General features: G+C 41.2%; 1 protein-coding gene across 2 annotated transcripts; it reads right to left on the reverse strand.

Moving 5' to 3' along the window:
* On the reverse strand, positions 1 to 23,245 carry NEK3 (NIMA related kinase 3). 2 transcript variants are annotated; one of them, XM_075919110.2, is made up of 16 exons: positions 23,112 to 23,245; positions 22,055 to 22,310; positions 19,989 to 20,082; positions 19,685 to 19,782; positions 17,408 to 17,491; positions 16,594 to 16,661; positions 16,386 to 16,472; positions 14,788 to 14,842; positions 12,853 to 13,053; positions 9,606 to 9,675; positions 8,546 to 8,580; positions 7,459 to 7,561; positions 6,158 to 6,310; positions 3,836 to 3,970; positions 1,532 to 1,658; positions 1 to 494 (listed from the first exon to the last, which is right to left on the reverse strand). In XM_075919110.2, exons 2-16 carry the CDS (start codon positions 22,169 to 22,171, stop codon positions 428 to 430), a joined length of 1,494 nt encoding a protein of 497 aa, XP_075775225.1. In that variant the 5' UTR covers positions 22,172 to 22,310; positions 23,112 to 23,245; the 3' UTR covers positions 1 to 427. The 2 variants fall into 2 exon arrangements, with proteins under 2 accessions (XP_075775225.1, XP_075775224.1); XM_075919109.2 differs by having other exon boundaries at positions 8,546 to 8,583.
* Positions 23,246 to 24,164: the final 919 nt, after the last annotated feature.

Here is a 24,164-nt window from a genome sequence, read left to right on the forward strand (position 1 = left end):
TTTTCAAAGGATTACAAACTGGTTGGAGAGAGCCATAGGCCTTTATTAAAAGTTGTTATAATCCAGAAAACTAGTGTCAGTTAACATCAGCTGTTTCTATTATAAAACACATATCTTTTTAATAAAAAAGAAACACCTTGCATGCTGTTCTTTTAGTGCTACCATTCCTTGCACATGCCCGACTGTGATCAGTTTAAACAGGGTTACTCTCCTGGGCATTTCTACAAAACTAACACCTGGTTCAAGTATATATTCAATACTCAGATTTGTTCATGTCATTTGGGTTTTAATTTTTATTATGCATATTTTTTCTCCATTTACTGTGTATGAAACTTACACATTCATAACTAATTAACTTGAAAAATTGGTTTAGATCCATTTAACAACTGTAATTTACATATTGTACATATTATTGCTACAGAACAGTCTACTGTATTTTGGCCATCATCTTCAATTCAGACACCCAATCTGGATCATCTTCCTCTTCAAAGTCCCTAAAAATAGATTAAAAATATAAATTCTCAAAGCTAAAATTATAGTAATAAAAATCTTGATTAATATTTTCCCTTCTTCCACAATTATTACACATATCACAATGAATTACAGTCAGAACAACCTAATTACAAAAGATATATTACTTACACCTTTGTGATTAGGGAATGGAATAATATTTTTTTTAATTTATTCAAATAACAGATATCAGCAAACAAAGACACGTGCCTAGATCCACAAAAAGGGACTTAGGAATTGCAATTCTGAGCATCATGAGGATACTGGGTCAGATGGCTCATAGGTCTGACCTACTATGGCCATTCTTATGTAAACAGTGAAAAACTGTAAGGAAATCTGTAATTTGTTTAATTTTGACATTGCCAGTACGTATAAATATGGTATTTGTTGAGAGAATGCACAAGACGTACAATAGAGAGGAAAAAAGGTTCAAAATATAAAATAAGTCAGAGAAAACAGAAATATAAAAGTCAAAACCAAAAAATACTGCAAGTCCAGAACAGCTTACATCGGCATCACAAACTCTAAAGGGCCATTCAATAACATTGGGGTCAGCAATATAGAGTCAGAAAAGTTCTCCTGCAGACCAGCAATCAGTAAATATGTGGCATCCTAAACCACACTGCAGCCACATTCCTGAAGCTCCAAGTGTGCTATTGCCTGCACACCTCACCACTTCACATCTGAAATGGCTGAACATGTACCAGAGATAGCATGGCAGGCAGCTCGAGGACAGGTAGTTTCTCCTCAGGCTGAGTGACAAGGAAAGAGAGTCTTACAGAGTAGCAGTTTATTCCCATTTGGCTTGCAAATATGTGAAATATGGCAGTGAAAGTACTTCGAATTTTATACTCTAATAGCAATAAATGTGGTTAGATAGAAAGAGATATGAATTTATATGCTGAAAAATGATAAAACATGCCAGATTTTTATCAGCAAAAGTAACTTTTGAACTACTGCTCTTACAAATCTAGACAACCATGAGAGCTGAATATAATTTTCAAGGTGTATTGGAACATACGTGTCTTCTTCATCCGATCTTGGTTCAAGCCTCTCAGAATCTGTGATAATGGCTTCACCTTCACCATCTATTTCATCAGATACGCTGGCTTCCTCAGAAAGTGGACCTCTCAATAAGTCTTCTGAGGCTTTGAAACAGAGGGAAAAACCCACAATAATTCAGTGTGAAAAAACCAGAAAGCTGTGTGTGTTTCAAAACCAATATTAAAGTCAACAAAATTCACATGTCCTAATAACCCACCAGCCCCCCCAAGTTTTTAATATTTTTAATACATTCTTTTTACAACCCCCTGGGTTAACTTCTCCAAGCCAAACTAAGATCTATAAATCATAAGGCATGTGTTACCTTTAACTCATATTCCAACCATGCAGAATCCCTTGAATGTAGATTAGAATTTGAGCTGGCTAGCCTGTTGGCCATAGCTCAAGTTAGCACAGTTTTTCAGCTGCTAACACAATTGTTCTGTATTGATTAATACAATCACTGTGTGCAATAAACCAATCATTCTGTGCAACTAAATCTTGTTTTGCAGCATGGTTGGTCTGACTTGAGCTAGCTTAACTCAGAAGAGTTAACATGAATGTGGGGATCTTGAGTTAACCGCAGTGAAGACAGCTATTAGTAATATTGATCTTATTGCAGGTGTTCCACCATTAGCGTTCAAAGAACCTCTTTGTACTGAGTGAATTGCACCTAATATATTTGTAGAGCTACATCTATCCCACTAGAGAGAATATACATTCCCAACATCAGGTTCCATGATCCAAGAACTCTTTTATTTCTCAAATTAGCTTGTCTGAATTTAGATCTCTCAAATTAATAACTTCTCACCACTACCATATGAAAAATCAACCAACATCCGCATATTAATAGATTTTAAAGAGAGAGGAAACTCTTATGATCATCTAGTCTGACACACCACATAAGGAGAGGCCAAAAATTTCATCCATATACCATGTATTACACTCATTCTGGTAAAGCTATAACACACACAGTAGTTTAGAAAATTATCCAATCTTTATTTAAAGAGTTCAAATGATGGAAAATCTACCAAATCCCTAGGCTATTCCAATGATTAATTACTCTCACTGTTAATGTTATTTCATCTTAATTTCTAACTTCAGCGTCCAGCCTCTGGATTTTATTATCCCTTTATCTGCAAAGCTAAAGAACTCTATGATATCAGAAATTTTCCCCTCATACAATACTCCTAGCCCTGGTCTACACTACTGTGAGCCATCAATCAAAGTTATGCAACTTTAGCTAAGTCAATAGAGTAGCCAAAGTTGATGTACTTAAATCTACTGACTGTGGTGACTTCAGCCAAAGCTTCTCGTTCTGGTTGAGTACTGGAGTTGACAGGAAAGTATTCTGCGGTCAATTTACTGCATCTACTATCAACCCCCGCTGGACTGATCTCTGCCCATCAATCCAGCAGATTATGTAGATATGCCCTTAGACCTCTTAACATTCTCTTGGGTAAGGTAAATAAATTGGGCTTCTTAAGTCTATCACTGTAAGGCAGGTTTTTCCCCAACTCAAATCGTACATGTAACTTTTTCGTAGCCCAACAACGCACAAGAAAGAAAGTATGACGTCAAATCAGAAACTAGACACAAAGAAAGACATTTTCTAAAGCTCACAGGATCAGTACAGGCTGTTCACACACTGTTAAATGAGTAGTTAAACAAGTTTATAAAGCAGTCTGCAAGAGAATGCAATGTAGAATCAGAATCTGGCACCTGGTCGACACCTAAAAATTAGATCAACCTAGCTATCTACATTACTGAGGGCTGTGAAAAATTTCACACCCCGTGCAACGTAGTTAAGTCAGCTGAACTGCCACTGTAGATGCAGCTAGGTCAATGGAAGAAGTTTTGGCAGCTAGCTACCATCTCTCAAGGTTCTGGATGCAGCGTGGGTGCAGCACTGCAGTGCTTGTAATCTAGACACAGCCAGGGACCATGACTTTCCAAAGCACCACAATTTGTACTAAAACAGCAGCAAATTAGCTAGAAGAAATTATTTTATATTTTACTCTTTTAGCATTCTGCCTTGCAGAAGGCTACCAAGAATATGGCCACCACAAGCAGTAGGTGAAAGAGATCACATACATACTTGCAGCTGTGTGGCAACATTTCTCACATTTGTTTTTTTAATAGTCTAAATGTTTAATAAAATGTAAATATAAATCTGCTGTGGTCTTGAAAGTCAAACATATAAATAATGTTATATAATGAAGAATATTGAACATTATGGATCCGATTTCCAAAATGTCAATTTGCCTGCAGGCACAGGATTTACCTGGTTTATAGATAGTGTATGTTTTAAATGCCAAGCTAATATCGGCATTCTTGAGAATATTCATCAAGGTGTGAGGAGTTTCTTTAATCCACTGCTTACGTGGCTTATCTTCACTGTATTTTATAACACAGCCACCTAGTAAAAATATCATTAGCAAATCATTAATATACTTAAACATACTAGCTACAGAAAACGTCATTAATAAAATAAATTATTGAGATAGCTAATAGAGAAATAACAGAGAGGTGTGGTCCAGAAGTCTCAGCTTGTAGCATTATGCCCAGCTCCTCAACACATAGTCCTTTAGTTGGTGAACTGATGCCGATTGTGTATGCAGTAGAGGAGAAATAAGGTACTTGAAAGCAGCAAGAGATTCTGGCTTCTGTCAGGAAGTCAAGACCTAATGTAGAGGCACAGCACTTTTGCATGGATACCATGTGCCTCTATAAAACTCACAGGCTATGTCTACACTGCACTGTAAACTTGAAATAAGATACGCAATTTGTGCTATGCAAATTGCATAGCTTATTTCGAGTTTATTTAGAAATAAAATGCTATTTCGAGACATCCCTTAACCCTCATGGAAAAAGGGTTACCGGGATGCCAAAATACCTCTGGTATCCCAAAACAGCTTTGATGTATAGACATACCCACAGGGTGGAGCCCAGGGCCAGTTCTGAAGAAGAAAAACCTCACTTGTATAGCAGAAATCAAGGGAAATGCATGAATCCAAACAAGAATCCATGGCCTGGTTTACCAACTGCTCTACCAACTTTGGGAATTTTCTAACCAAATACTAAATGATAGTTTTCACATTTATTTAAGTTGTATCTTTATCCCATAATAATAATTATAGCAATATAAGCAAGTGACATTTCAGTGTGTTGGTACACTGTACAAGGTAAAATCTGTACATTTTTCAGAAAAAGACCCATACTGAAGTTTTCCTGTTATCATAGCAGGGCACAGAAAAAGTCTCTGAGATTATTAGAGCCAAGGTCATATAAGATTTTGACAGCAGTAACCAGCACTTGAATTACCTACATGTTAGTTGAAAATAGGGATGTTAGATATCATGTAGTTGAATAGTTGTGAAACCACATGAAATCTTAGTGGTAAGACGACTATTCAATAGCCCCTGGGGGCGGGGCCAGCAGCCAGCACACTCCCAGCCCCTTTCCTCGGGAGCCCCCTGCCACCCTACCTCTGTATCAGAGACAGCAGCATGGGGTGCCAGGCGGGAGCTGGTCTGCCGGTGAGCCAGTTTAAAAAGCAGCTCTCTGTGCAAACTGGTGGGGTGGCAGCAGCCCGCCTGTGGTGGTCCGAGCTTCCCATGGACAAAGGCTGGTCTACGGCAGCAGCCCCTGTCCACTGGGGGTCTGAGCTTGGGTCCACCATAGACAGAGGCTGCTTCGTGGAAGCCTCACCCAACCCCTCCGGACTGCTGCCTCTGATTGAGGCAGCAGCATGGGCAGGAGGAAGGCGGTGGCACCGCAGAGCAGGTGCTGGGGGGAACCATCTTTTATAACAGCACCCCGCCCCCAGTACCATTTTCTGCCTGCCCCCACCTCGCTGCCTCTATCAGAGGGAGTAGCACAGGAGTGGAGTGGGCAGGTGGATCCAGTGCTCGTGGGGAGCCTGCTTAAAGCCAGCTTCCCACGACATCGGCTCACGTCCACTCCCCCACCCGCTACCTCTAATACAGAGGCAGCAAAGGGGGGGAGGGTGCGTGTAGTCAACAAGAAGTCTTATCGGTTAATCGTGTAGTCGACTAAACATTGACATCCTTAGTTGAAAACAGAGCAGAATCTGAAGCAAAAATGTGCTAAGCTTCCAGAAGCCTGCCCTCCTCAAAAGACGAGCAACTGAATCTTCTACATCAGCTGACTCTTATAAGTAGCCTTCAAAGTTAGCTCAATGTACAGCATGTTAATGTGATTTAGCCTCACATAATAGGGACATAACTGTGGTAAAGGCATTGGCCACTGTTGGAAGACAGGATACTGGGCTAGATGGACCTTCGGTCTGACCCAGTACGGCCATTCTTATGTTCTTAATCTCTTGATTAAACAGAGATGACAATTTTGTTGTCAACACTGCTGGGATGTATCTCAGAGTTTTAAAATCACACTGTAAAAATCGCATACGTATTCTCTTCCGCACTGTTCACTACTTCACACCCTGATTAGTATGATGGTTATTGTCATTATTAAATATCCCTTGCATAATGTTATTTTCTAAAAAAACATTTTATAAGCTTGCACATTTCTTGTTTCAAAAACAAATACAAGTCAACTATAAATACATTTAGTGTGATCTTACTTTTATCCTCTTCAGATGTGAATCTGGAACAAAGCAGTGATGGATTTTCCAGGAAATTTGCCACTGTATTGGACACTCCTTTTTCCCAACGTTTTCTGTGTGGACTTGGCAAACTAGCTTTCTTTAGGGGGGCTTCACAGTTTTCTGATAAAACTGCTCAAACAAAATACTATAATGAGCAATAAAGTACTCCAGCAACACTGAGATTGGATACTTGGGGTCAAAATTTGGTCTTAATGGAATTGAATGTAACTCCAATTTGATTCCATGTGTTTATTTTTATTACATCAATTTTTTTCAACAACATGCTTTTTTAACATGAAATATAGAATGCTTTTCTAACTGAAATACAGAATAAGAATCACTGTATCTCAAAAAGTTTGCATGCACATGTACTAGGAATGTTACATTTTGATTAATCAGCTAATCGAGTAGTCCACTAGGAATTTCCATTGACTACTCGATTAGTCAACAAGGGGGGCGCTCACTATCCCGCTGTGCTTCTGCCTTTGAAATGTACAAGCGTTGCCTTCAGCTCTTGTACATTTCAAAGGCAGAGGAGAAGCGGGTAACCCGTGCAAGGGGGACCAAAGTAGTCCCCACTTGCATGGAGTCCCAATTCCTGTGCCTCTCCCTTTGAAATGTAAAAGAGCCGCCCACAGCACTTGTACATTTCAAAGGAAGAAGTACAGCAGGAAACCTCAGCGAGTGGGACCGAAGCAGTTCCCGCTTGCATGAGGTTCTGACTGCTGCATCTCTCCCTCTGAAATGTACAAGGGAAGAGGTGCAGCAGGGAATATGCATGAGCGAGGACCCAAGTGCTGTGCCTCTCCCTTTGAAATGTACAAGAGCCACCAGCAGCTCTTGTAATTTCAAAGGAAGAGGCACAATCAGTAACCTGCACAAGAGGGGACCGATGTAATCCCTGATTGCACTGTTTTCTGCGCTGCGCCTCTGCATTCCCTGCCCCCCACGAAGATGGTGCTGGGGGGAAAGGCTTTTAAGCCGGCTCCCTGCCTCTAGCACTGGCTCCTGCTCCCTCCCTTGGTGTCTCTGATACAGAGGCAGAAAGAAGGGGGGGGGGGCGCGACTAATCAAGCAGTGACTCAACTACCTGTAAGCCTAGGCTTATCGGGTAGTCGACTAGTCGCTTACATCCCTAACATGTACTGGCACCTTTTTGTATAATTGCATAGATTATTATATACACCATATATTTAAGTTAAAGATTTGACTATGTGTACAACAGCTCAGCATCACTATAAAGAAGAGAACTCAATATAGAATTCAATATACTTTACCCTCTTCACCAGTGCCCCTTTCATTTAGTGTCCTCTCACTCAAATGCTTGGTAACATTCTCCAATTCTGAATTACTACCTGTACTACTTTGATCTTCACGTTGCTTTAAAAAGTATAAGGACAGCATTAATCATTATATGGTTAAAGCAATTAAATAATAATCCATGCAAGTCTTTTTTTTTGCTACATTTTGAACAAAAATACTACTAGTCAATAATTGTAAAGTTAATACCACTGACACCAAACCTGCAATGCACTGCACTTCCCACACCCTATTCCATGCTGTATGCCCTTTTTGACAGAGTCTGGATTTCTGACACCAAGCACAAATTGAATTACACAAGGCTATAAATCTTTTAATTTTTTAAAGCTGAAGTGATCTAATGGAGAATGAATAGGTGCAGTCACTGACCTGGGGAACAACAAGGGGCACCCAAGCAGGAAGTTCCTAGATTGACGTCTCGATTATGAAACTCAGCCAGGGAAAGTAGATGAGCCCTACTGGCAACATATCTCTCTTGTATTTTGAAAGATGTGATCGCCGGAGATGATCTAGGCTCTGCTAAAATTTCCTCAGAAGTGATCTTTCAGGCATTTACCCTCTCCCCAAACCAACCATGGGCACTAGTTCTCAGTGAGGACTATATCCAAGCCAAACTGTTTCTGCTGTGGCTTGTTCAATGCTTTTATTTTTAATGCAAATGGACAAGTGCATTTTATCCACTCCCCCATAACTCAAAACAACTGAAGAGATTTTCACTGAGACTAAAACATAATCCACCTCCAGGCAAGGACTAAACATGGAAAAAACAAACTCCTACGCTAAAATTTCAAAAAGACTCGGGGATATGAAGCTGAGATTATATCAAACAATGTTGTACATTTAACTCTACCAGATGTGGGCAGTACCCACTATAATACATTTGTGGGTAACATGTTGATATAAACACAGTCACAATTCATCCCATCACTGATCTACCAGCCTATGGATTATTAACAAATACAGTAACTAGTCTGCAATAACAATTTGCTATATATGTTATTGTAAAAATAGGAATTATATTTGTAATCATATTTGAAGACTTACTCCGTTATCAGAATGCCCACCTGTACTGACAGCATCTGCTAAATTAATGGACATGGTCAAAAATTAAATCAATATTTGAAATAAGCAGCTAGAGTAAAGTGGTTCTCATGATGGTAAGAAATTAACATCACTAAGCCAAACACGCTGAAGAAAAATTCTCTACAGCTTCTTCATGGCTTTGACAATATACCTCAGTCCCAACTTGAGACACTTAAGCTATTCAATTCCCCTGAAGAAAAAAAGGAACTGCTGATTATCTGTGATTATATAAGGGTTTTAAGCAGTGGGTAAATATCCACAGGGGAAAAAAATCAAAAAGGATTTGAAACAACCTCTTTGGAAGTGAAAGGCCAACAAACTAACCTGCTTGGCCATCAGCCTGCCTAAAGACAAACACTGCTCGCCTTTAAGGTAAAATTATGTTGCCCCTTAAAATTTCTTGATTTTCAAACTTCTTTAACATATTTTTAACACATATTTGCTTCTAAGGACAGCATTTAAAATGTATGCACAGCAGTTTAATTTTCCGCTATACTTCTAAAAGGAAGGAAGGAACACATAACACAACCACATGTACATTCAAAACAAGTTTGAACCCTACTATTTATATAGGATGCAATCTAGGAAGTTAGGAAGCCAGTGGGACAAATCACATGTTTGAAGTTATGCATGAGCGGAAGGACTGGAACCTCAGACCAGACATCGATGCTATTTTCCTTAAATTTATCACACAAAAGCAGGGAACTGCTTACAAACAGAACATGTGGCACATAAACATTTCCTTCTTGTGCTAAAAGAGGTCATATAAATTTGTTTCTTATGATAAAAAATAAAATTGTAGTTTACAAAGTCAAAATACCTACTAAACTCTGCAAAGGTGAGATATATAGCTCCCTAGCATGTTCCAGATGCCACTTTATTTGAAAACACAAATAATTTCAACTTTATTTGAAAACACAAAAGAGATATATGTTCTGTAATGTCAGATTCTAAGATCCTACATTTCAAACTTACTTTTGATACATTTTAAATCTTTATAAAATTACTGTGTTAAAATTACCTTTTATTCTTCCCAAATCACATTTGTGTTTCTTGGTTACCTCTGATCTTTGTTTCAACTCAGCTGTAACCTGGAAATTGTACCCAAAGATTCAATGTAGTGTGCATATTTTATTATTTTTTTAATTAAATAACAATTTTTGTGTTAAAATATAAACTAATCACCAGGAACAAAAAGCACCTTCTAGTTAACAAAAACTATCCACTCTTGATTAAATCATAAATCAAGTGGTGTTTTTTTATGTTAACATTTCCTCATCAAAACTCCACTTTTCTCAGAAGACTGTGCATGTTCAGTGTTCTGCAGTTTTGAATTGGTTCCATCACCTGGTCACTTTGGCAGAGATCCTCAAAAGTATTTTGGCGCCTAGCTGCTTGATTTCAATTGGAGTTATGGGCCTACACACTTTCAGTATCTTGGCCTTTGTGCGTTCAGAATCTTCATCTTTTGTTACTTTCCCAGATTGTAAACTCTTTAGGACTATACAAAATCTTTGTCCAGAACACATTACCACAATCTCTATATTTCAGAGTAAAAGTGGCAAGGAGGCCTGTGGCACCTTATAGACTAAACGAAGTAAATTATAGAATGCTCGTTGAAGATCTTGTAGGTGTAGGTCTCTGTCTGAAGGGTTGGAGCATATGCGGTTGTACCTCGGTGCTTGGCTGTAAACAATGGATCGTGTGGTGTGTCCGGGATGGAAGCTGGAGGCATGCAGGTAAGCACAGCGGTCGGTAGGCTTTCGGTATAGGTTGGTGTTTATGTGTTGTCACTTATTTGCACCGTGGTATTCAGGAAATGGACCTCCCGTGTAGACTGGTCCATGCTGAGGCTGATGGTGGGGTGGAAGCTGTTGAAATAGTGGTGAAATTCTTCCAGAGTCTCCTTCCCATGGGTTCAGATGATGAAGATGTCATCGATGTAGCGTAGGTAGAGAAGTGGCGTAAGTGGACGAGAGCTGAGAAAGCGTTGTTCCAGGTCAGCCAAAAAATGTTGGCGTATTGTGGGGCCATGCAGGTGCCCATAGCAATGCCACTGGTCTGGAGGTATATATTGTCACCAAATCTGAAGTAGTTATGTGTGAGGATAAATTCGCGGAGTTCAGCCACCAGTTGTGCTGTGGCATCATCAGGGATACTGTTCCTGACAGCTTGTATTCCATCTGCATGTGTAGAGAGCCTCTACATCCATGGTGGCTAGGATGGTGTTTTCTGGAAGATCACCAATGCATTGTAGTTTTCTCAGGAAATCAGTAGTGTCACAGAGGTAACTGGGCGTGCTGGTGGCGTAGGGTCTGAGTAGAGAGTCCACATATTCAGACAGTCCTTCAGTGAGAGTGCCAATGCCCGAGATGATGGGGCGTCTGGGATTTCCAGGTTTGTGGTTCTTGGGCAATAGATAGAACAACCATGGTCGGGGCTCTAAGGGTGTGTCGATTTGTTCCTGTGCTTGTGGAAAGAGGCCTGTAGAATTTGGTATTGGAGAGTTGTCTGGCAGCCTCCTTTAGGTAGTCAGGCCTGTTCATGATGACAACAGCACCTCCTTTGTCAGCCTCCTTGATTATAATGTCAGAGTTGTTCCGGAGGCTGTGGATGGCATTGCATTCTGCATGACTGAGGTTACAAGGCAAGCGATGCTGTTTTTCCACACTTTCTGCCTGTGCACGTCGGCAGAAGCATTCTATGTAGAGGTCCAGACTGTCATTTCGACCCTCAGGAGGAGTCCATGTGGAGTTCTTCTTCTTGTGCCGTTGGTGGGAAGGTATCTGTGTGTCAGTGCACCGTTCAGTGTTGTGTTGGAAGTATTCCTTGAGACGGAGACGGCGAAAGTAGGCTTCCAGATCACCGCAGAACTGTATCATGTTAGTGGGGATGGTGGGGCAAAAAGAGAGTCCCCGAGATAGAACAGACTCTTCTTCCGGGCTGAGTGTGTAGTTTGAAAGACTGATGATATTGCTGGGTGAGTTAGGGGTACCACTGTTGTGGCCCCATGTGGCAGGTAGTATTTTAGACAGCTTACAATCCTTTTTCCTCTATAGAGAAGTGAAGTGTGTGATGTAGATCTCCTGTCTTATTTTAGTAAAGTCCATTTGTGGGGAAGGTTGTTTTTTTATGAGAGACTCCAGGTTGGAAAGCTCTTTTTTGATATACTTTGGTTAGTCTATAAGGTGCCACAGGACTCCTCACCGCTTTTGCAGATTAAGACTAACATGGCTACCCCTCTGATATATTTCAGAGTGCGTCTTTTGGTCTGTGTGTCTGTCTGTGACTCCGTTTGTTCAAGAAGTTCTCCTAAACGGTAAGAGCTAAGGCCACCAAATTTGGTATTCAGCTTCCTCATCTCAAACTTAAAACAAGGTCAGGGTTTGGTTGTGCCAAGATAACCAGAAGCCCCAGGAAAAGGACTATTTTCCATAATATGCAAAGAGAGGGGCTGCTGTTCAGAGGGACAGAATATGAGAGTGGCCACAGGGGCAGTGAGCCCACAGAGGAGAGCTATCCTGGAGGGAGTCCACTGGAGGCAATCATACCGCCAAAAGAGTGGCCAGCAGGGCTAGGGCTCCACCATCTTGCCTGCCAGGACACCAAGTAAGTAGCCCCCCCTTTCCCCAAAACCTTTGCTCCTGGCCCTTGGCCACTGTGCCAGAGGAGAGAAAAAACACCTCAGTGGCTGGGGGCGGGCAGAGAGAGAGAAAATGCCCCCAATGGCCAGTGGAGCTAGGGGACAGAAAATGTCCCCAGCATCTGGGGGAGAGGGAGTCTGGGGGAGAGAGAAAATGCCTCTGGCAGCCGGAAGAGTTGAGGGGGAAGAGAATACACTCTTGGCAGCCAGGAGAGAGTTGGGAGGAGAGATGGGGCCTCCCTACCCTGAGCCCCTCCTTACTCCACAACCCTCACTCTTACACACCCTTGCCCCCAGCTTCCTGCACCACCACCCCACACATGCCCAAGGCCCTGATCTGAGTCTTACATCCCCCACGTTCCCAGTCCCCTTCCCAGAAGGACCCGGGCAACCCTGGATAAATCTTCTAGTTCAGCATAGGAACAGCAACTCCCCTACAGTAATAGTTCTGATCTGTAAACCTGTATCAACAAAGAATGGTGACTAACTTTTTAACATAGTCCCCTAATAGTAATTTTTTCAGTAACATAAAGAGATGGCAATATATCTATTTGAGTTAGCCTCTAAAATGTAGGCACTACTTTTAAATGTTGTTAATTGGAGACAAAATAAAAGTACACTATACCTCTGCTGGCAAACAATTTTTGATTAGTTTTGCTAAGCAGCCTCTTTCAAGAATAGTACTGGCCGATGGACGGTTCTTCGGATTTCTCTTAAACATCTGTTTTATTAAATAATGAAGTTCATAGGAGTACTGAGATGGAAGTGGATTGTAGGATCCTTTACATATCTTAAGGATGAGATGTTTCCAGCTTTTGGCTTGAAACTAAGTTTGAAAAAAAAAATGTTAAAGCCTTGAAAGCAAATATGAAGGGAAAGAAAAGGTGACGTAATGTAACAGCAATGTTAATGTTTAATTATTCCGTACTAATGAATATTATGTAACTATATGCTATCTATGGGTATGTCTACACAGAAAGGCTAAACTTGAAATAAGCTATGCAACTTGACCTACGCTAATTGCGTAGCTTAAATCAAAATAGCTTATTTCAAATTTGGGCACGTCTAGACAGCACTTATTTCAAAATAGAGCACTCTTCCCTTAATCCTTGTAAAATGAGGGTTACCGGAGGTGGAGTAAGAAGTCCTCCGGATGGACATTATTTTGATGTTATGTCGAAATAACTGCCTGTGTGTAGTTAGTTATTTCGAAATAACAGTTATTTTGAAATACAGGCAGTCCCCGAGTTACGCGGATCCGACTTATGTCGGATCCGCAGTTACGAACGGGGATTTTCTCGCCCCGGAGGACTGGAGCGGCGGGACGCCTGGTCCCGCCGCCCGCCTCCTCCGGGGCGAGAAAAGCTGTTCCCCGTCTCCCTGGTCTGCTGGTGATCAGTTTCAGTAGCGGCTGAATCAGGACGCCTGGGGCAGAGCAGCTGGGGTGCTGCTGGGTTGGTCCAGTAGCGCCGAGGAGCGGCCGCGCTACTGGACCAACTCAGCAGCACCCGAGCTGCTCTGCCCCAGGCGTCCCCAAGTCAGCCGCTGCTGAAACTGACCAGCGGCTGACTACAGGAAGCCCGAGGCAGAGTTGCTCTGCCCCGGGCTTCCTGGAATCAGCTGCTGATCAGTTTCAGCAGCAGCTGACTTGGGGGCGCCTGGGGTTCTTAAGTTGAATCTGTATGTAAGTCGGAACTGGCGTCCAGATTCAGCCACTGTTGAAACTGATCAGTTTCAGCAGCGGCTGAATCTGGATGCCAGTTCCGACTTACATACAGATTCAACTTAAGAACAAACCTACAGTCCCTATCTTGTACGTAACCCGGGGACTGCCCGTAATGGTGTTGTGTAGATGTACCCTATTTGGCCAATGAGTTTAAAAAAACTCAATTCTCTACTGATACTAGAGCAAGTATTTGCCTTCCTGCCTTTTATTTACATAGCCATGAGCATGTTTCCGATAGTCAGTACTACCTTTGTAAGTAGTATTTCTGGTAGTGATGTAATAGTGACAGCTTATTCTTAACATTGTAACTGTGATGGCCATAAAGCTTTCTAGATATGAAAATTTTACAAACAACAATATTTTTGGAGTTCCACTTTCAATTTACTATATGTTCATATCCTATATAATCTAATACAGCATCTGTTGCTATATTAGGGCTGCCAATTAATCACAGTTAACTTTCACTGTTAAACAATACCAATTAAAATTTATTACATATTTTTGATGTTTTTCTACATTTTCAATAGTTTTTATTTCAATTACAACACAGAACAGCTGGATGGACCATTGATCTGACCTTGTATAGCCATTTTTATATATTTAACAAAACACTCACTACATATTAATGTTCTAATTTGCCTGTCATAATTAGTTTTTTAAACTGAGTAAAACTCAGTGAGAAGAAAATACTTAGAAACCCTTTATACATGATTACTCGTTAATCCATCCGACTACATTTACCGGCTAATGACATTTCAGAGTTTATTAATACTTGAAAGTTATATGCATCTAAAACAAAATTTAAATTATTTTGATAAAAATAAGTACACTTACTGGATGTTTAAGAGTACAGAGCTCATATAAAATGCATCCCAGGGACCATATATCACTAGAAATATATATACAAAAAAATTTAAAAAGTAGTTAACCAATTATTACAATTCAATGTCATACTTAGCAGATGTTAATTATTCGAGAGTTCAACTATATGCCAATAAAAATACATTTAACTTAAAAGGAACAGAAATATCCATATAACATAATGTGATGTAAAACTGTACATGTTACCGTAATAGCATTCTAGTGCAAGAGGGTAGGGAGCTCCCTAGATCTGGTAGAATTTCACATGGCTTAACCAGTTCAGTGTCCCCTAAACATACTGCTGAGGGAAAATCTTCTGGCACTGTGCATGTGGTGAGCACACACACCTAAGTTGAATGAACATGAACAGTCACTTGAAGAAGAACCTCAGCGTTACAGGCACCTGGGGAATGGAAGTTGTCGGTAACACTGAACAAGATACTATGGACTTCAGCCACAGGGGAAAGGGGTGTTTAGGGTTGCAGTTGTGGGGGAAAAAAGAGGGAGCTAGGGCTGCAGTTGCAATCGGGGTGTCATGGTTTCTGACCTTTGGGAGCATCAGAGCTCAGGGTTTTAGATCTGGGAGGAGTGCTGAGGCTCTGGGCTTCAACCCATGGCTTCACTCTTGGTTTCTGCCACAGGGGGACAAGGTGGGGAACACACACCAAGGCTTGGGGCTTCAGCCCCATGGCTTTTCTCCCAATTTCAGCCAGAGGAGGTGGAGTGCCAGGATTCAGAGCTTTACTTATGAGAGGAGTGATTGTTTTGAGAAGTTTTGTTGGTGTTTCCACCAATGTTCCCTCTAATCTTTTTCCATCTATGTGCAGAACGTGCACCGAGGCATGTGTGAATATGCACCACTAACAAAAACAAAAAAACCTGGCCATGGGTGCTCCGTAATCAGGTGGGTGGCAATTAAAATTCTCCTGAGCCACCGCAAATATGTCCAACTTGCAGGAAACACTGGTCTCCACTAGTGCCTGATTACTTCTGGTTCCAGAGGGTGTCAGGTTAACCAGTAAGTCTAGAACTCTGATATTCATATCTTTCAGGTTCCACAGTACATAATTAATTGCTGGCCTGGGGGATAGGCAGATGCCTCCCACCTCCAGCACTGGAGTGGCATGGAATTAATTAAAATTTGGGGGGCTGTGAAGAAGCTGGAAGCACTGCACCATCAACCAACTAGTGAGAGCTCCTGGAGTAGGCAATAATGAATATGGAAGAGCTGGTGACACTAATTACACACACTCAAATAGGGGTGGGAATCGGGGAGTTCAAAAAATCAATAGGCAAATGGAGAAACACAATCTTGTCTTTAAAAAAAATAATTATCTGGAAGGGGTCTGACTCGTGATTTTTGAACTTTTGGGTTTAACAGTCCAGTACATGAAGTACTTAGGCCCTTCCCATCTGAAAACTGAGATAATTACTTCCAAAATATTCCCAAACTCCACAAGAACAAGTTCTAAAACAGAGTCTTCCTGATACACCAAGCCAATCTGTAGCCCAAGTGTAAAATAATATATTACAATAATATCTCGCCTTTTGAACACCAATTAAGTGCATACCTTTTGTTGTTGTACGGAATGTTCTCCCATATTTCTGGAGGTACGTAATAAGGAGTTCCCACAAATGTACAAACATATGCCATTGGACTTGCCAGACAAAAAAAAAAAAGCCATATGAAAAGCAGTGATATAAACTTTCTGTAATAATTAATCAAAGATAAAATATATATATTTTAGATCACTGAAACCAGGGCCAATATCTACATACTCGTTAAGAAGACGTGCAGAACCAAAATCTCCCAATTTTACTTTTCCATTTTGAGTGAGAAAAATATTCTGCATTGAAAAAAAAAAGAATAATTCATGTACTTAAAACTTGTTTTCTAACAAATGTTTCTGCATTATACAGTATTCAGATAATATGGTGATGGATAGGGATGTAAGTGAGTAGTCAAGTACTTGATTACTCTTCCCCGCCTGCTCCCTTCCCCAGTGCTTTGGGGAGGCAGAAGTCGCGCCATGCAACCGCCTCCCTTTCACAGTATTCTAGGGGCCGGGGAGGCTGGGTCATGCCCACGCACCTCCTCGTGTCTCTTCCTCTCCTCTTAGAGAGATGGGGCCTCAGCAGAGTGGGCGGGTCTGAAAGTGGGGCTGGGAGCCTGCCTGCCCCAGCCCCAGCTGCACCAACTGCCCATGGTTACATGCACTCAGCATGCACTGCACTTCATGTGACCTTGCTTTACCTGTGGGTCACTTTAGTAATACCGGGAGGAATAAAACTAAACCAGCAGACTCTGGCAACCCTGCACACGGGCAATGGTAAATAAAATGTTTCATGGGCTCATGTGACTACCCACTTACTGGTTTAGGATTTCCTGAATCCCAGTTCAGTATTCAGACCACTGCCACACACTTTTTCTGAGTTGGTAAGTTTTCTTTAGAGGGTAAAGCTTTTATTAATTTAATACTCTCATGCTGAGATAAAAAAATTAAAATGAACCACAGCACTCAATTAGACTATCCCAACTGGAAGAGAGCTGTTGGTAACTTGTAATAACAGCCATTACAAATATTCCAATCACCTTTGACTTGATATCTCTATGCAACACACGTCTGTCGTGAATGTGCTTCACTCCCAAACACATCTGTACAAACCAACAAAGTATCTGAAAAAAAGTGACTAAAAAGTTATAACAATACAATTGCATGTGTTACAATTTTTCATTCCACCAATGAAGTTTGTGTACGACAGAACAAAGAACAATCATCTTTACAGAGTCAATAGCCTTCCAAGATGGGAATTAAAAATAAATCTGGCATAAATTTAACATAAATCTTTACATTGTCTAATGGGAGGTTAACTGCTAAGATATATGACGTTTCAATGAGGCAAGTAAAACTCTCAATACTAGTATAAATAAAGGCTGGACAGTCAACAAGCACTGTTCCTTTAAGCCATTTTATAAGCATTTCAATTATAATTTTAGAGTTAAATGAGACTATTTAAACTGTAAACTAGACAATATATTTTTAGGAAGAGTAAAACGTTCTTTAAATGTACTTTGTAGGGATCATTGGGATGCTCAGCCATCCTACTGAATTAGATCTTCATTTCCTGGCCCTCTAGTTTTAACTGTAAAGATGCCTCCAAAATGAAAAATATTAGTCATTATAATAATATAAAATATAAATGAATTTTGATGAGAGTTACATATTACATAAATGAATTTTGATGAGAGTTAGTATTTGACCACATAGATACCTCCACTTGTATCAGAGTGTTTCACTCTTTATTCATTAGTAGTACAACCTCATACTGTAATTCTGCTTCATTGTTCTTTAGATTTTAATTTAAACTTTTCATTAGAAACTCAGCAGCAGAGTTTTTCACAGCACACATGTTGTCTATGTACAAAGCCTTTCAAATAACTCAGATTTACCTTGTTATTACTGAAATTGCCCCATCCACAGACATTTTTTTCTGTCTGAACAATATTATACATACATAAAAATTTCATTAATTTCAAGCAGGTTTTGTAGGGTTTTGTATGTTTTCAATTTGTTTTATATGATAATGGCTGCTAATGGCAACAACAGCCTTCATACAGTTATTTCAGAAACAGCTATAAAGATTATATCTACGTATAACCTCAATCTTGAATATGGGGGGGTCTGATTCACTAGTTCTGACCTTTGGTTAGTCATTTACACAAGCAAAAATTGAGTGTTAATTACTACTGCTCTGATTTGGTAGCATTTTACATCCACTTTCACTGGTGCCAATGACTACAAGGTGCAAGGCAATGGAAAATTAGGCCTGAAAGATTTACTGTGGTGACAGGCTTCCCTAGTTTCAGAAATCTCAGGTACATTTGAAGTTAGATGTTTCCATCTATTAGCAGGTAAAAATCACATTAAATTGTCATTGCCCTGCTGTTTACATACATAAACCATACAAATATATGTATGCACATAAACAGCAGCACAATTAATTTTCTTTTAAATCAAATCATAAAGTACTACTCCTGAAAGTGACACTTTTACAAGCAAGTTTGCCAGTCTTGTGTAGTATTTGTCTAGCATGTTGCCACCGCTTTCCAAAACACCACGATTAGTGCTATTATTTTGGAGAGCAGGATGAACGGAAGACAGCAGTACAGGCAGTCTCCGGGTTACGTACAAGATAGGGACTGTAGGTTTGTTCTTAAGTTGAATTTGTATGTAAGTCGGAACTGGTACATATTGTAGGGGAAACTCTAGCCAAACATTTCTCCAGAGCTAAGTTTTATTCTCCCACACCTCACTTCCCTCAGTCCTTTATTCTCAAGCTAAGGTGTCTGCTGAGAAAAGCCACTCCGCGTCTCCCTGGTCTGCTGGGGGGGGGGGGGGGAGGGGGCACGCTAGCTTCGCATCTCCCTGGTCTGCTGAGGGGAAGCAGCTAGTGCGGGGTTGCCTCACCCTGTTTGTAAGTAGGGATCCGATGTAAGTCAGAGCCATGTAACCCGGGGACTGCCTGTATTGCACACCACCACCACTGTGCAGATTTGAACCTAGGCCCCCTGGAGCTTAGTATAGGAGCCTCTACCACTTAAGCTATAAAGCAAGTTGGCTGCAGAGCTCCCTTGTTCTTCTCTCTTGCTCTACGTGGTCTAAGTGCCACCACCTGGGACAGTAAACCTGTTACAGTATCACATACCTCACACAATACTAAGGAAGGGAATACTTGCAACATCCTTTGATTACCTGGCAGTCAGTTATCTACCAGCCTGGTCATTTTCAAAATACTGCATTTGAGGATCATCAGTTCACATGAAGAAATATTCTTTTATGGCTGTCTTTAGATTGTTTCTTTTTCTTACCATATCTTCAGGAAACAATTTTCCTCTTTGAAATTTAATCTTTTGCATTAGATCTCCATCATCACAGTATTCCATCACTATATACAGATGTCCATCAGCTAAATTTTAAATAATTTAAGATTAATTAGTAATTTCATTAGCTTACTAACTATATCATTGTTATTATGTAGCATCAACTATGTACTATGTATTGTACAGGTAGATGTAAATAAAAAATTCAGGCCACACCAAAGCTTACAAATGTAATAAGATCTTGAAATCTAAATAATGCAAATAGATAATTTCTGAAAAACTACATATTTACCTTCAAATGATTCCTTATAGGCAACAATATTTGGATGTTTCATTTTAGCCAATAGAATAGCTTCCTTCCTTGAGTTCTGTACTTCAGAAGGAGACTGAAAACACATTGATAAGTATAGTTATACAAATGCTGCAATAATAAATCTTCACACATGCTACATCATTTTCAAAGTTAATATTAGTTCTGAAGCACTAGACATCTATTTATTTTCAACAACTTTTAAAAGCCATCCATTTAGAAACTTTAAAACTCCATTCATTACTATAAAATCAAAAAGTGAAAAATAGCACACAAAATAAACTTCCCAGAACTGTATCTCTAGAGATTGTAAGGATTTTAGAGCCATTCTGTATGCATTTTGAATAGACAGGGCACCTTGCTACATCACTTTATGATTTTCTATTAGACCCTCAGCAGAACAAGGTAATGAAGCAGCACCTCCTATCTCTGGAACAATTCAAGGTTTATCAGAACTTGTATCAGATTATTTTAATGTGCCTTAGTATAAATTTAACTTTAACTAGGGTATAACCAAGACCTCTGTGAAAAATAATTTTTGAGTTTTCTTGGATAATTGAATGAAAAGCAAGTCATAATTAAATTTCAGCAACAATCAACGATGGCAACCTACTTCCTCTTTATATATTAAATCAGGCGCGGGCAAAATCCAGCCCATGGGCTGGATGCGGCCCGCCAAGCCACCAACCTCTCGCAGAAATCAGCCAATAGGAGCTGCCGGCAGCTAAGAAGACTCACGCCCACTCTCCTTTGCTCAGTTATTTATGAAGTACGTGGCCAGGCAAGGAAACATTTTGGCTACGTCTACACTGGCCCCTTTTCCGGAAGGGGCATGTAAATTTCAGCAGTCGTCGTAGGGAAATCCGCGGGGGATTTAAATATCCCCCGCGGCATTTAAATAAAAATGTCCGCCGCTTTTTTCCGGCTTTTAAAAAAGCCGGAAAAGAGCGTCTAGACTGGCCCCGATCCTCCGGAAAAAGTGCGCTTCCTTTCAAAGTAGGAATAAGAGCCTCCGGAAAAGGGCACTTTTTCCGGAGGATCGGGGCCAGTGTAGACGCTCTTTTCCGGCTTTTTTAAAAGCCGGAAAAAAGCGGCGGACATTTTTATTTAAATGCCGCGGGGGATATTTAAATCCCCCGCGGATTTCCCTACGACGACTCGTGAAATTTACATGCCCCTTCCGGAAAAGGGGCCAGTGTAGACGTAGCCTTTGAGTCTGCAGTCAGGCAGGCAAGTTTGGCAGCTGACAAGCTGACCCCAGCCCTTTCCTGCCCCAACTCTCTGCCCTCCCACCCCCACTCAACACACCCAAATCCTCTGACCCCCCGCTTACACCTAAGCTATACTCCCTCCTAGATCTGGCATCCCAATCTCCTGCCCCAGATCATAATCCCTTCCTACCCTAGGTCACATCCCAAACCCCTGCACTCCAGTCCCCTGCCCTACGTCACAACTGCCTGCTTCATCCCAACTCGCTCCCAGACTCTAATCTCCCTCCTGCACTCCAATCCCTTACCCCAAGCTTCCTACTGCATCCCAACCTCCATTCCAGACCCCACATCTCTATTAATATCATGGAAATCTTGGAATGGCCCCCCATCAAAAATTATTGCCCACCCCTGTATTAAATACTATGGTGAAGCTTGTCCCCAGTGAAGTCAATAAGAATTTTGCCGTTGACTGCAAGTAGAACCAGGATTTAACTCTATATAACTTCCCATGTGCCATCTTCTGCCACAAATGTGATGCTGGTCAGTCTTTACTAGTTACCATAACACCTTCAGTCCTGCAGTACTTATTCAGGGCCAGATTATGAGAGTCTCAACACCCTTATCTCCCAATGAAGAAACCCTGCACTGAGCTGACTAAAGATGGAGATTCTCAAAGGTATTTAAATGTCTAACTATAGGAAGAGGGCACTTAAATACCATTGGAGGATGTAGGCCTAAGTTCTGAAATCCTGTTCTCAAGAATAGTCTTTGCCTACCCATGTTGGAGGGGATAGTGAATTTTTAAAAGGTGATTAAGATATAAAAAAGGAGATTTACCTTGGGAAGTCTTATTTCCTTCATTGCATATCTCTGGTCACTACTCTTATGAAAAACTAAAAGAGCTCTCCCAAAGGATCCCTCTCCAAGTACTTTTAACACAGTGTATTTTTCCATTGTTTGTAAGCCCACGTCTTAAATGTTTCCTTAAAGGTTATTTCACAGGGATTTCTTCCAAACCGTATAATAAACTCAGTTTTGGGGAAAAAATTCAGACGCTGTATTTTTTGATAACATTATCTGAAGGAGAGAAAAACTGCAAAACAAAAATATATAATTATATGATGGCATTGCAACTGCTCATAATTGCCACAAACATTAGTTTTTTGTTCTATTCTATTAGTGTTACTAGGAATAAGGTTTTCAGAAAATGTCACTAATTTTATAGTTTCACCCTGCTTGTGTTTGTAGTGGAAGGATCTGCTCATAGGAAAGTCTTTGGCTGTTGATTTATAGATTTTCACTAGACATAGCGGGTTGTTTAACCAGGACATCCCAGGTTCTGTTGTAGATGGAGCACCTACAAATACCCTTAGGTGAAGGCTAATCTTTAAAAGAGCAAAGAGCAAATTAATCAGCCTGCATAACCAGGAACCAAGAGCACGTCCTACTTTATCTCCCAGGGAATACATGAACAAAAGAAAGAAGGCCGCTCTAGGCCAGGCAGACCGAATTAAGAGAACTCAAGTGTGCGCAGTTTGTGAAAGCCTCGGTGGAGGGCTGCCCCGGGCTGCAGAGCAAGGGCACCTACACCCTGGCTGGACTGATCAGGACCTTGACTGTCCAAGAAAAGTAACAGGGTGCGAATTTCATGGATTAGCCATTGCCGGCCACTCCACGTGCAGACGCTCTTGTTCCAGACTGAGCCTCAGCTCGCTTTATCCCAGCCCACAGCAAAGCGCTGGCGCCCCATTCCTACGGACGCGTGTACACCCGGGCAGGTAATCCGGGGTAAGGGGCGGGGCTGGGGAGAGCTGGCGGCTACGTGCGGGAGGGTCCCCCGCCCTGGCCTCCCGCCCTTGCTCAGCCTCCGGGCGCGGCCATGCGGGCTCCGTACCGTGCTGGAGCCTCTCCCTGCGGCGGCTGCGCCCCAAGAACCGGCGCCTGCCACCGCCCCGCCCGTGCGCCGCGCTCAAGCGCCAGCTTCAAGGTAGGCCCCGCCCCTTCTGTCGCTTGAGGCAGCTGGGATGCTGCGTTGTCATTTCTATGGTTAGCGGACAAAAACTATAAGGAAACCACGCGGGAGGGTGATTGTTGTCTGCAAGGGAGCAGGGATCGCTGACCTCTCCCCGCTCATAAGACGACACCAGCTCCACTTAGTGCTTGACAAGCACTGATGTTCCCTAGCAACCTGCACGCTCCAAACACTGTTCATTTTCAGCCCGCATTGCAAACGCCTTTGGAAGGGAAGTGCTCAACATCGCTGCCCCTCTCAAATGTCAGGACCTCTCCATCTAGGGTTTCGTCGCCCTCCAACCCTAAAATCACAGAAGTCATCTGATTTAACTGCTGGGAAGTCAGGGATATACCGGGAAGGCAGGGATTTGCCTTTTGCTCCTCTCTGCATCACTTAACTTTATTTACCTGTTCAGTGATAGGGGAAAATATATTTTTAGTTTGTGTAATATGGAAGATATCAGAAGTAACTCAGCCTCCAATACCCTAGACTAAAAATACAGACCACTTAAAAAATAAACGTGAAAATAGATAAGCATCAGTCATATGAAAGTTGTGTACTACTTTACAGAAGGTATACCGTATGTACTCGAGTATAAGCCGACCCGAATATAAGCCGAGGCACCTAATTTTACCACAAAGAACTGGGAAAAAATATTGACTCAAGTATAAGCCTAGGGTAGGAAATGAGGCAGCTACTGGTAAATGTAAAAAATGAAGATAGATACCAATAAAATTACATGAATATTTATTTCAAAGAAAAACAATAACCTAGCTCTGTAAGTGGAAAAGGGGGTCAACAAAAACAATATGGTATCAAAAATACCGTAACTTTAAAAGTACAACAACCTTAGCTCAATCAGCAACCAAGCTCAATCAGCTCCCCATAGCTCTTTTCCTCAGGTGTCCCGGCTTCCTAGCTGTTTTCGTGTTT

The sequence above is a fragment of the Pelodiscus sinensis genome, chromosome 1, assembly GCF_052426305.1.
Source record: "Pelodiscus sinensis isolate ZL-2025 chromosome 1, ASM5242630v1, whole genome shotgun sequence".
NCBI classification, from domain to species: domain Eukaryota; kingdom Metazoa; phylum Chordata; order Testudines; family Trionychidae; genus Pelodiscus; species Pelodiscus sinensis.

What these genes read in the sequence shown, in the direction of transcription:
- NEK3 (XM_075919109.2), bottom strand. Translation starts at nt 22,171, where the DNA reads ATGGAAAAATACACTGTGTTAAAAGTACTTGGAGAGGGATCCTTTGGG. An exon ending in AATTGTTTCCTGAAGATATG is followed by an intron (nt 17,492 to 19,684) that starts GTAAGAAAAAGA and finishes ACTTTTTTTCAG; the next exon opens with ATACTTTGTTGGTTTGTACA. An exon ending in AAGGGGCACTGGTGAAGAGG is followed by an intron (nt 6,311 to 7,458) that starts GTAAAGTATATT and finishes TTGTTTGAGCAG; the next exon opens with TTTTATCAGAAAACTGTGAA.